At 45.0% G+C, this 12,677-nt stretch overlaps 1 protein-coding gene across 1 annotated transcript; it reads right to left on the minus strand.

Moving 5' to 3' along the window:
- Positions 1-46: 46 nt before the first annotated feature.
- On the minus strand, positions 47-11,681 carry LOC106609896 (pre-mRNA-processing factor 19). Its single transcript, XM_014208941.2, has 16 exons — positions 11,442-11,681; positions 9,657-9,806; positions 9,357-9,433; positions 9,129-9,270; positions 7,492-7,562; positions 7,120-7,188; positions 6,868-6,909; positions 6,547-6,621; positions 6,142-6,217; positions 5,781-5,890; positions 5,471-5,626; positions 5,209-5,278; positions 4,100-4,273; positions 1,842-1,924; positions 1,379-1,484; positions 47-1,095 (listed from the first exon to the last, which is right to left on the minus strand). The coding sequence occupies exons 1-16, from the start codon at positions 11,458-11,460 to the stop codon at positions 998-1,000; spliced, it is 1,518 nt and encodes a 505-aa protein (XP_014064416.1). The 5' UTR covers positions 11,461-11,681; the 3' UTR covers positions 47-997.
- Between the last annotated feature and the right edge of the window lie 996 nt (positions 11,682-12,677).

The raw sequence follows: 12,677 nt of genomic DNA on the forward strand, positions 1-12,677 counted from the left end.
GTAATAAAGCATGTAATAGACCACACACACACACGATGAGAGCGGATTAGACTTTTGTGATGTTTATTGATTGATGATCCAAAAACAGTCTTCACCTAGCAAAAGCATAATGCATAAGACAGGCATTTCACGAAGAAAGAGAGAAAGGAGGGACAATATGATAATAGTAATAAAAAATAAACAGAGTGAAATGGAGCAGAGGGTTTAATAAAATACAAATATTCGAATTTCCTCAAATCAATGGCATCACTTACCAACTAACCGAAATCATTCACTTTGTACAAGAAACAATGGATAGTAAAAAAAAAAGGATGAGGAGAATAAAAGGCATGAAATCAACATGACATTCACAAGCTGTAAAGACTAATACCACATACTGATACTGTAAATATATGAATAAAAATAAAGGTGGCACTGAGCTTCAAATATATATATTATATCTCTACAACAATAATGTTCACTCTGAAGTTACCTCTGTGTGTGCTCTCTTGTGTGTGTGGGGGGGGGGTCCCGGTGTGATTCAGTCACTGTGTGCGTCCCAAATGGCACCCTATTCCCTTTATCGTGTACAACCTTTGACCGGGGCTCCTGTCAAAAGTAGTGCAGCCCTATACAGGGAATAGGGTGCCATTTGGGACACGCTCCATGGCTCTTAGTCTAGTATGGGTCATATACAGTAGGATTGTTGCATGACATATTTTGGGTGCAATGCAGTAGCCTGGAATCCAAACTGATATGCTCCATGAAGAAACGGAGCATATCAGTTAAAAATCCCTTCTAACATTCTAGCCTCAGATTATTATCCAATCAGGCTGCATTTCCCTTCTGATCAACTGCTGCAGGGTCTGTGTGTCCCCCAGATGGCATCCTATTCCCTAGGGTGCCATTTGGGACACAGCCAAAGTCTCTTCCCATGCATACATCAGTGTGACCTCAGAGAGGCCAGCCAATCAGAGCCATCCATCAACTCTGCCCATATGATCTTTGATCCCTGTTCTTACAGGCTGTAGAACTTGAGGCTCCTGTCCATTCCGGTGGAGGTGAGGAACTGGGCGTGCTCCCCGAACGCCACGCCAGTCACCACCCCAGTGTGTTCTGGGTAAAGAAAAACAAAACAATAACAGGCAAAAATGTTAGACTTGAAATCAACTCAAAAGGATGAGTTGACGCACACCCAATAAAGTTGGGGAGGTGCTGATAAACGGAATAGTAAACTTCAGATACACTTTTTAAATATTTCATAAGATACTGTATATACACACATTTGCTATTATCATCATCATCCATCCAGGCACTTTGAAGACCCACCTCTAGACCACTGTTCCCAAGCTAACTCAGCAGTACAGCAGTATAACACACACACTGTGCATTCTCTTACCTGTGAAGTTGAGGACCTCGGACCACTGCTTACAGATGTAGACCCTGATGTCAGTGCCACCCACAGCCAGGTACGTCCCACTCTGGTCAAACACCAGGGACTTCACCTGAGGGAGAGGAAAGAGACTCACATATCCTTTACCTACATTGACAGGGAAGTTCAGTGCAAGGAGATTACAGTATTCATACAGGGCAGAACGTTGCTAGCCTGGGTACAAGTCGGTTTCTGCTCTCTTGCAAACTCCTTATGGAATGGTCATGCCAGTGACAGAAATGAAAGAATGCAAGAGCACAGATGTGGGACAGGGCAGATTGTAGCACGACTAGCTTCTGAATGTCCAGTCTACAATGGCTCTCTCAAACAGCAGCGGATTTCTTAGATAGTGCACTAGGCTCTGGTCAAAAGTAGTGTAGGGGATAGGGGTCATTTCAGATGTGCACAAATTATTTTCTGCTCTTCTTACTTCATAGTTGTTGTCCAGGGTGATGGTTTTGAAGTTTTTCAGCTTCCTCAGATCCCAGAGCTTCACTGAGCTGTCCTGGGCACCTGGAGACAGGAGAGGTGGTGAGGTGAGCAGGGCCAAAAATGTACTCAGATTTTTTTAACCAGCCAAAATATTTTGGTTTGCAATAATTACACCAAAACACACACACAAAAAAACAGATGAGCGTACTTTAATGTTTCTAAAACAATAAAATGTATAACTAGTAAGAAGTTGTGGTATATTGTTTAATTTCATTTTTTTGTGATCCTGGTCTCTTAACCAAAATATCAGATGACACATAAATGTTCACCTGCCCCTTTAAGGGGGAGGTTACCATGGTAACGCAAATCTGCCAGTGAGATTGAGTCTGAATAGTAGACACATTGTCTTCTCTTTCCTAGCAGATGAAACTCAAACATTAAAAAACAACCTAGCTTGTGAATAAAACAATGTAAATAGCCAAGAAACAAGGACAAAGTCTCACTTAGGTAGACTTTCGTAAATTATACCAACTTTTATGCCAGTGTGCAGCGCTTCTAAAAATGAATATTTCAACTCAGCTCTTCATGTGCAGTTGCAGTACAAGGTGGGATAAAAAATAAAAATAGATAATAAAGCAGCTTACAAACATGGTCTCTTTTTTTGTTGTCTTGAGTAAAGCAGCTCCAAAATGCAGGTGTTTCAGCCTAGCTCAGTGCTTTCTGTGGTGGTGGGGCAGCCAGTGGAAAATACAGAGCGTAGGGGTTGGTAATGTTCTACAGTTGCACCGTAATTGGCTCACTGTTCTGTCACTCATGGGGACACTACCTCATGCAAAATCTACAGGGAGAGCTCGAAAATTCAAGCCTCTTGGGTGCTGCTATAGATTTACATTAGAAGTGCCCATCCAAGAAGGCTCAAGGTCATTGGCCATAAAATGACGTCAAATCAAGTTATATCTACCGTAGTTTTGATTGGACTGATCATGTCAACATCATACTTTCGAAATCGTAGTTAGCAAGTTAGACAAGCAGTCATTATCGTGAATCAAGTCGACAATCTACTGGCAAATCCTTTTCAATCCTTGTCATATGAAGATGAATTATAAATAAAGGTATTGGTGCCCATGGGCCATAAACATTATACAACAACTTGGAAATCACAAATTCAACAATGAGTGGTTTGGAAGGAATCAGTGGCTAACTGCAAGCGTTGCATAGCCTGCTATTCAGTGGAGTGGGTGTGTAGTCCAAGTCTGGGTTTAAGGTCTCTTGAAAGTATAAACGTTCACATGCCATGAGCCAGAAAAGGTTGAATACATTGGCTATGCTGTCAATACAGGAAACTGGAAAATCTTAGACTTCAGTGAGTTCAAGACACCTGGGAACTCTGGGAAAAAATGAGCTCCGACTGGGGAAAATATGTTTTGAAAAATCATCCAACTTGGAATTCCAGGTCGGGAACTCAGGCCTCTTTCTAGAACTCTGACCTGAAGATCACTGACGTCATGATTCAACCTTGTTGTCCCCCCCCTAGCTTGTTTTAGAGAAATGTAATCGAATATTGTAAGAGCTTTCATTGTCTGCTTATATGCCCCCTTTATTTATCCTAAGGTTCTGACTTTGTGTACAAGGAGAATACTGTAAGAACGTAGCATCTTCTGAATTCTGTCGCTGTACATTTCAAAAGTGCTGAACAAATAGTTATCTTGACTACGTACGTCCTAGCTCACTCATTGTCTTAATCGAAATTACGGATTGCCTCTTATCCGCTCGTCCTCCCCTTGTGCCATAGTTTGTACATCTCAATTTACATTAGAAACCACACTTGTTTAAGCAAGTCATCCATATCAGCCATGTTTTTTTTAAAGGCAGTAAATGAGGTTGAATGAACTGTTTGGCTGCCATACAAGGCTCCGCTGATAGCCAGGTGTAGCAGTGGTAAGGTGTTGGGGCTGCTGTTGGGACAGCTTTATGTAGGCCGTAACAGTTTGTGGGCACCGTTTGTCACCGTTATAGTGCAATTCATGTATTCTTTAGTGTTGCGTTGTGTAGTGGCTTTGCTGGCATGCATCCCAAAAAATGTGGGGGAGTTTGCCCCACCAAAATGTATATGCTAAAATCGCCAGTGTGTAACACACAGGAACAAAGACAACTTTTCACACAGTCACTCAGACAGAGAGTAACAGAGACTGACACACACACAAGCTAGTCTTCTCTCTCACACACTTCTCTCACACACACAAACAGCAATCTCACCTGTAGCCAGGTAGTATCCGTTCTCAGAGAAGGCGATGGAGGTGACGGGGCCGATGTGGCCAGGGAAGTTGGCCACGTTGGTGCGCTCCTTCAGGTCCCAGATCTTGATCTGAGAGTCGGCCGTCCCCGTCCCGAAGATCAGACCGTCAGGGTGGAACTGAGCACAGGTCAGAGCTGGAGGGGCACAGGACAGGATGTGTAAAGAACATGCATTTGCAATGTATCAGTGTGTTTTCAGAGAGTACAGGGGACGGGTTGGTTAGAAATATTACTACACAGTTAGGTACTAGGTCAGTCAATTCACAGGGGGGGAGGTTAAATGTTATTGTTTATTTGTATCTATTTACATAGGAAAGACACCCTGGCATTTAAGGGGCCTGATATGTTTTTATTTAACCTTTATTTAACTAGGCAAGTCAGTTATGAACAAATTCTGACCCCACATTTAGCAAGTTGTACTTTTGGATACTGACAGACAATGAGAGGAAGCTGGTGCCTAGCAACATGTGGTCAATAAAACGTCTTGTCCCTAGCAACATGTGGCCAATAAAACGTCTTGTCCCTAGCAACATGTGGCCAACAAAACGTCTTGTCCCTAGCAACATGTGGCCAACAAAACGTCTTGTCCCGAGCAACATGTGGCCAACAAAACGTCTTGTCCCTAGCAACACGTGGCCAATAAAACGTCTTGTCCCTAGCAACATGTGGCCAACAAAACGTCTTGTCCCGAGCAACATGTGGCCAACAAAATCTTGTCCCGAGCAACATGTGGTCAATAAAACGTCTGGGAAGACAGAGAGAGAGAGGTCCAACGGTGTGGTCCAGCGATTAGAAATGCCACAGTCGCCATGGGTTCAAATCCAGCCCACTGCCCTTTCACTCACCCTCCCGCTACTGCCCTGTGGTAGACTAGTGTCCTGTCTGGGGGAGGAGGGGGTGGACTGATACATCAAGCTGCCTCACACTACAGAAACAGGACAGATACTCCTGCCCTATGGGCCGTTCTGGCTTGGATAAGGCTTACTTACTCCTATCTTTCATGTCTTTTCAACACAGTCTTATCTCCTCAATTAAAAATATTTGAGTGGGAGAGAGATGGAAACCCTCACCACATCCTGTAGCCTCATCAGTGACTTTGGTGAGAACACGACCTGTTTGGATGTCAGAGAAGGCCCAGTACTGATGGAGAGAGAGAGAAGGGAAGAGATAGACATTAGAGAAAGAGGGGGAGACAGCAGATTGCGAGAAAAATCATAATAACAGGTCTTTACATAACAATACCGTTCTCGACATCCAAATCCACGTGTGTGTTGTTGTGTGTGTACATGTGTTGCGTGTGTGTCTGTGTGTGTATGCGTGTGTGTGTTTTACCTGATCCTCGGAGGAGCTGAGCAGGTAGTCTCCGGTGGCGTGGAGGGAGAGCCCAGTGACGCTCGCCTCGTGAGCCCGCACCACCTGGACACAGTTGCCCCCGGTAACGGACCACACACGGATAGTGCTGTCTGGAGAGGCCGAGAACACTACCGACTGGAGGGAGAGAGCGAGAGGAGGAGAGTGCGCAGAGAGAGAAATTGTTGAGGTAAGGCATATTAGAGTTAGAGAGTAATTCCAGTGCAAGACATTGCTGCTGACTATGTAAATGGAGAGTAAAGGAAAGGAAGTGTGTGTGTGTGTGTCTCACCTGAGAGGGGTGGTAGATGACAGAGGTGACCTTCTTGGTGTGTCCTTTCAGGGTGGCGATGATCTGCTCCTCCTTCTTATCAAACACCACCACGTTCTTATCAGCCCCGCCTGTAGAGGGAGACAGAGAGAGAGGTTAGGGATTGTATCTGGGTCTGGCCAGGGTTCTTCGTCCCAAACGTCACCCTTCTGGTCAAGAGTAGTGCACCATACAGGACATGTAGAGTAACTGTTGGGACACAGCCATAGTATTTTTTGTTTCCTCAAGGGAGGAATTTTGATGGTATTCACACAGAAACAATGTGTGTGTATATCTACAATGGGCAGTAGACCGTGTGTGTGTATATGTGTGTATGTCTCACCAGTGAGCACTTTGTTGGTGTCGGAGGGACACAGGTCCAGAGACAGGATCCCAGGCACACTGGCACTGTGGAGACCCTGAAAGAAAGAAAGAAAGAAAGAAAGAAAGAAAGAAAGAAAGAAAGAAAGAAAGAAAGAAAGAAAGAAAGAAAGAAAGACAGCATTTAGGGTTGTGTTCAGTGGGCATGAAACGGAAGAAAAATGATCTGAAACAGGAAGGAACTTTTCTGACCTTGCCCATGGTTTGAAGAATAAGTGTTCCAATACCAGCCATAGCTAGAGGTAACACACACACACACACACACACACACACACACACACACACACACACACACACACACACACACACACACACACACACACACACACACACACACACACACACACACACACACACACACACTCACAGCATGGGTAGCCACTTGTCTGTACTTGCTGAGGTCCTCCGTTCGGACCAGCTCTTCTGGAACCGTCTTTCCTCTCTGTGGGAAGAGAGAGATGGTAGAGGTGAGGTTTGGACAAAAATTGTCTCCCAGTGTGGCTATGTCCCAAATGTCACCCTATGGCCCCTGTTCAAAAGTAGTGCCCTATGTAGGGAGTAGGGTGCCATTTGAGACACAAGCCCATAGCTTATACTCAGCTGACAACTGGTTGGACATTAGGTTGGTTCTTCTATGAATAACAGGGAAGTTGTTTGAAAAGGACTTCTTCGGTGTTTGAATAGGTACCTTCTTTCTCTCCGTGGTCAGGACAGTGGCCTTGTCTTGCAGCTGTGGAGAGAGGCGGACATCTTAGTATAGGTCACTCTGTGCTGTGTAGTGTGACAGCATGGTTGATTGGTTATTTCAAGGTTTTATACCCCACGGCCTTATATGGTACTATTTGCAATGAACGCTCATGATAGTCTAGTATAACGGTGTGGTATCGTTTCTCTTGTACTGTGGATGTGAATGTACGTGAGGTCATGTGTCATCTCTTACCTTCTGTATGATCTCTGGCATCATTCCCACCTGCTCACTGACGTCCATGGGCTCTCCTGCACCTCCAGCCTGTGAAATGAAATACAGAATGAATAACAAAATGAGAATTGTACATTTCTTATTCGAAAATGTGTTTGCGTCAGCTGTCCAAAATTATTTTTATATTAACAAATAGATACTACAACTTTACAGGTCTCAGTTAGACCGAAGGACTTCAAATCAAGAAACAGACTTTTTGAGCTCATGCGTTTATGAGAAGTTAACCATCAAACCAGTTAACTATCAAATTAAACGTTTATGAGAAGTTAACCATCAAACCAGTTAACTATCAAATTAAACATATTGACTGAAGGCTATGAGCCAATCACTGACCGTGACAGAGGGCTGGGAAGCGACTGCCTGAGCCACCACCAATCCCGCCTGTGGCTTCAGAGTGGCCAGAGCTACGGGGAGAGAGAAGGGTAAAACAAAGAAAAGGAGAAATGAGAAGTGACGCCCCATGGCCACTAACATCCAAAGCTGTTTCCAGATGAACATAAAAGAGTGTGTGCAAGTATGCTTGTGTGTGTGCTTGTGTGTGTGTGTGTGCTTGTGTGTGTGTGAATGTACAGTGGCCAAAAAAAGTATGTGAACCGTTTGGAATTACCTGGATTTCTGAATAAATGTCATAAAATGTCATAAAAGGTGATCAGATCTTCAACTTAGTGACAACAATAGACAAACACAGTGTGCTTAAACTAATAAACACACAAATAGTATTTTTCTTGTCTACAAAAGTATCTCTAAAAGCTTTGATGTTCATCAGTCAAAGGTAAGACAAATTGTCTATAAATATAGAGAGTTCAGCACTGTTGCTACTCTCCCTAGGAGTGACCGTCCTGCAAAGATGACTGCAAGAGCACAGTGCAGAATGCTCAATGAGGTTAAGAAGAATCCTAGAGTGTCAGCTAAAGACTTACAGAAATCTCTGGAACATACTAACATCTCTGTTGACGAGTCTACGATACGTAAAACACTCAACAAGAATGGTGTTCATGGGAAGACACCACGGAAGAAGACAATGCTGTCCAGAAAAAACATTGCTGCACGTCTGAAGTTTGCAAAAATGCACCTGGATGTTCCACAGCGCTACTGGCAAAATATTCTGTGGACTGATGAAACTAAAGTTGAGTTGTTTGGAAGGAAGGAAGGAACACACAACACTATGTGTGGAGGGAAAAAAAGGCACAGCACACCAACATCAAAACTTCATCCCAACTGTAAAGTATGGTGGAGGGAGCATCATGGTTTGGGTCTGCTTTGCTGCCTCAGGGCCTGGACAGCTTGCTATCATCAACGGAAATATGAATTCCAAAGTTTATCAAGACATTTTGCAAGAGAATGTTAGGCTATCTGTCCGCCAATTGAAGTTTAACAGAAGTTGGGTGATGCAACAGGACAACGACCCAAAACACAGAAGTAAATCAACAACAGAATGGCTTCAACAGAAGAAAATACACCTTCTGGATTGACCCAGTCAGAGTCCTGACCTCAACCCGATTTAAAATGCTGTGGAATGACCTCGAGAGCAGTTCACACCAGACATCCTAAGAATATTGCTGAACTGAAACAGTTTCGTAAAGATGAATGGGCCAAAATTCCTCCTGACCGCTGTGCAGGTCTGATCCACAACTACAGAAAACATTTGGTTGAGGTTATTGAGGCCAAAGGAGGATCAACCAGTTATTAAATCCAAGGGTTCACATACTTTTTCCAACCTACACTGAATGTTTACACGGTGTGTTAAATAAAGACATGAAAACATAATTGTTTGTGTGTTTATTAGTTTAAGCAGACTGTGTCTGTCTATTGTTGTGACTTAGATGAAGATCAGATCAAGTTTTAGGACCAATTTATGCAGAAATCCAGGCAATTCCAAAGGGTTCACATACCTTTTCTTGCCACTGTATGTATAATCATATGTGTTGAGTGTACAAGCATGCGTGTGTGTGTGTGTATATGTCTCTCACCCTCTCTGGCGGCAGTGACCTCCTTGGTGAGACGGGCGATGACCCTGCAGGCGGCGTCGTGCTGGTAGAGGGCGTGGCTTAACTCCTGACGTGTCGTCTGTAACTGCTGCCTCAAGGTGAAACTGTGGAGCATCACCGCATCCTGAGAAAGCGAGAGTTTTAGAAGTGTGTGTGTGTCTCAGTTCAGACACAGCGAAGGGGAGTGTAGGAGACTATACATGGACTCACCCACTCGTCCTGCAGAGCTTTGAGGATGGCTGGGATACTGGTGGATGAGGGAGCTTTGGGTCTGATGGGGTGAGAGACTGAGGCAGGGGGAGACAAAAATAGCTTCATGTGTTGATATCTTTTGACTCCTGACTAGTGGGGTTATCATTGTTGTTGAAGTGGCAGAATGCACTCTAGCCTAGAGATTTTGCTGGGCACCATGCAGGAATAGTTGGAAGTCAAATGGTGTGGATAACCCTTATTGTGTTAACTTCAGCTCGGCATCAGATCTGAACACACTCTCCTCCGTGTCTCCCTCACCTTTAATGTCTATCAGCTGTTCCTCTGAAAGAGGCTGCCTATTCATAGGGTCGGTTCCATTCTCGGCGATGTACTTCTCAATCAGCCGCCGCTCGAACACCTGGTTGGACACCGGCGACACGCAGGGGTGCTCCGGCACCTCATTCGAGACTGGATGGACGGTAGAGCGAGAGGGGGGAAGTTAGCATGCCCGAAATTACAATAGAAATACGGCAAACATTACTATAGTCAGAAGATGGAAGAACACGTTGCAGTTTAAGTGTACTTTGCAAATAAATAAACTCAGCAAAAAAAGAAACATCCCTTTTTCAGGACCCTGTCTTTCAAAGATAATTAAGGTCACAGTTCTGAAAACTTAGGACACTAAAGAGGCCTTTCTACTGACTCTGAAAAACACCAAAAGAAAGATGCCCAGGGTCCCTGCTCATCTGCGTGAACGTGCCTTAGGCATGCTGCAAGGAGGCATGAGGACTGCAGATGTGGCCAGGGCAATAAATTGCAATGTCCGTACTGTAAGACGCCTAAGACAGCACTACAGGGAGACAGGACGGACAGCTGATCGTCCTCACAGTGGCAGACCATGTGTAACAACACCTGCACAGGATCAGTACATCCGAACATCACACCTGCGGGACAGGTACAGGATGGCAACAACAGCTGCCCGAGTTACACCAGGAACGAACAATCTCTCCATCCGTGCTCAGACTGTCCGTAATAGGCTGAGAGAGGCTGGACTGAGAGCTTGTAGGCCTGTTGTAAGGCAAGTCCTCACCAGACATCACCGGCAACAACGTCACCTATGGGCACAAACCCACCGTCGCTGGACCAGACAGGACTGGCAAAAAGTGCTCTTCACTGACGAGTCACGGTTTTGTCTCACCGGGGTGGTGGTCGGATTCACGTTTATCATCGAAAGAATGAGCGTTACACCGAGGCCTGTACTCTGGAGCGGGATCGATTTGGAGGTGAAGGGTCCGTCATGGTCTGGGGCGGTGTGTCACAGCATCATTGGACTGAGCTTGTTGTCATTGCAGGCAATCTCAACACTGTGTGTTACAGGGAAGACATCCTCCTCTCTCATGTGGTACCCTTCCTGCAGGCTCATCCTGACATGACCCTCCAGCATGACAATGCCACCAGCCATACTGCTCGTTCTGTGCGTGATTTCCTGCAAGACAGGAATGTCAGTGTTCTGCCATGGCCAGCAAAGAGCCCAGATCTCACGTCTGGGACATGTTGGATCGGAGGGTGAGGACTCGCGCCATTCCCCCCAGAAATGTCCGGGAACTTACAGGTGCCTTGGTGGAAGAGTGGGGTAACATCTCACAGCAAGAACTGGCAAATCTGGTGCAGTCCATGAGGAGGAGATGCACTGCAGAACTTAATGCAGCTGGTGGCCACACCAGATACTGACTTACTTTTGACCCCCCTCTTTTGTTTAGGGACACATTATTCCATTTCTGTTAATCACGTCTGTGGAACTTGTTCAGTTTGTCGCAGTTGTTGAATCTTATGTTCATACAAATATTTACACATGTTAAGTTTGCTGAAAATAAACGCAGTTGACAGTGAGGACGTTTCTTTTTCTGCTGAGTTTAGTAACACCGATGTCAAGCTGGTCCAGTATACAATGTTTGAAAAAGGATGCTTGCGAATTGAAATGTAAAACATGCATAGGGTGACAATAATAAGGGAAGGTTCTAGAGACCTTTTTTGATATTTGCGGTCTATGCAGTTACCGGTAACGTTACGGAAGGGCAGCTCAACTCATTCATTTGAACTTACTTGCACAAACCAGGGACATTTTCCGTAGCTAGCTAAACCCTCGTCGTTCGTTTCCTCCGAGATCACCGTATCAGTACAGATAAATGAATGTTCTTCGGATCCAACTGTACCTTGTTTTTGTGTTGATTCTCATATAATAATAATCCGGCTAAATAAAATGTTGATGGATGAATTTTCCTTTCCGTATTCTGCGCACCCTGTTCCGCGGCTGCGCGTGTTGGGTACAGATCCGACTATTGCATGCTGGGATAGCACGAGTCCCCCGACCCCCCCTAGTCTGTAGTCCCCAACAAACTAAAGTGTTATTCAAAATCCTTGGGACGCCCGTACCCTAATGCTTAACCCCTAGCCGTACCCATTTTAAATGTAAACTTCAATGGGGGCAAGGACACCCCGAAGATCCCGGATAGCAAGGACCAACAAACTATAGATAAATAACAGAGAGAGCCTAAATAATATATGGTCATCAAAATGTGTCAAAGGCAGTGCTGAAATGTTTGAGAATCTGCTTTCACCATTCACCATTCACCATTGGGCTTCCTGGGGGCGCAGCGGTCTAAGGTACTTCATCTCAGTGCTAGAGGCGTCACTAAAGACACCCTGGTTCGATTCCAGGCTGTATCACAACCGGACGTGATTTGGAGTCGCATAGGGCGGCGCACAATTGTCCGGATTTGTCCGGTGTAAGCCGTCAAATTAAATAAGAATTTGTTCTTGCCTAGTTAAATAAAGGTTACATAAATAAACCCACGAAGAAGTAGACTTATAGTTTAGACAAGAGGGCTAGGACTATAAATAAAACCAGGCTGGGCACGCCCCCTTCCTCATCAACGGAGCTGCCATGGAGACGGTCAACAACGTCAAGTTCCTCAGCACTCTGAGGAGCTGAAATGGTCAAACCACACGGACACCATGGTGAAGAAGTCACGACAGTGACTCTTCAACCTCAGAAGGCTGAAGAAGCAGCCTATATGGAGGAGGTCAGAGAACTGGCAGTGTGGTGCCAGGACAACAACCTCAATGTGACCAAGACAAAGGAGCTGATCATGGACTACAGGAAAAGGCGGGTCGAACAGGTCCCCATTAATATCAACGGGGTTGTAGTGGAGCGGATCGAGTGTTTCAAGTTCCTTGGTGTCCACATCACCAATGATCTATCATGGTCCAAACACACCAAGACAGTCAGGAAGAGGGCACGACAAAACCTTTTCCCCCTCAGGAGACTGAAAAGATTTG

The sequence above is a fragment of the Salmo salar genome, chromosome ssa08, assembly GCF_905237065.1.
Source record: "Salmo salar chromosome ssa08, Ssal_v3.1, whole genome shotgun sequence".
Classification (NCBI taxonomy): domain Eukaryota; kingdom Metazoa; phylum Chordata; class Actinopteri; order Salmoniformes; family Salmonidae; genus Salmo; species Salmo salar.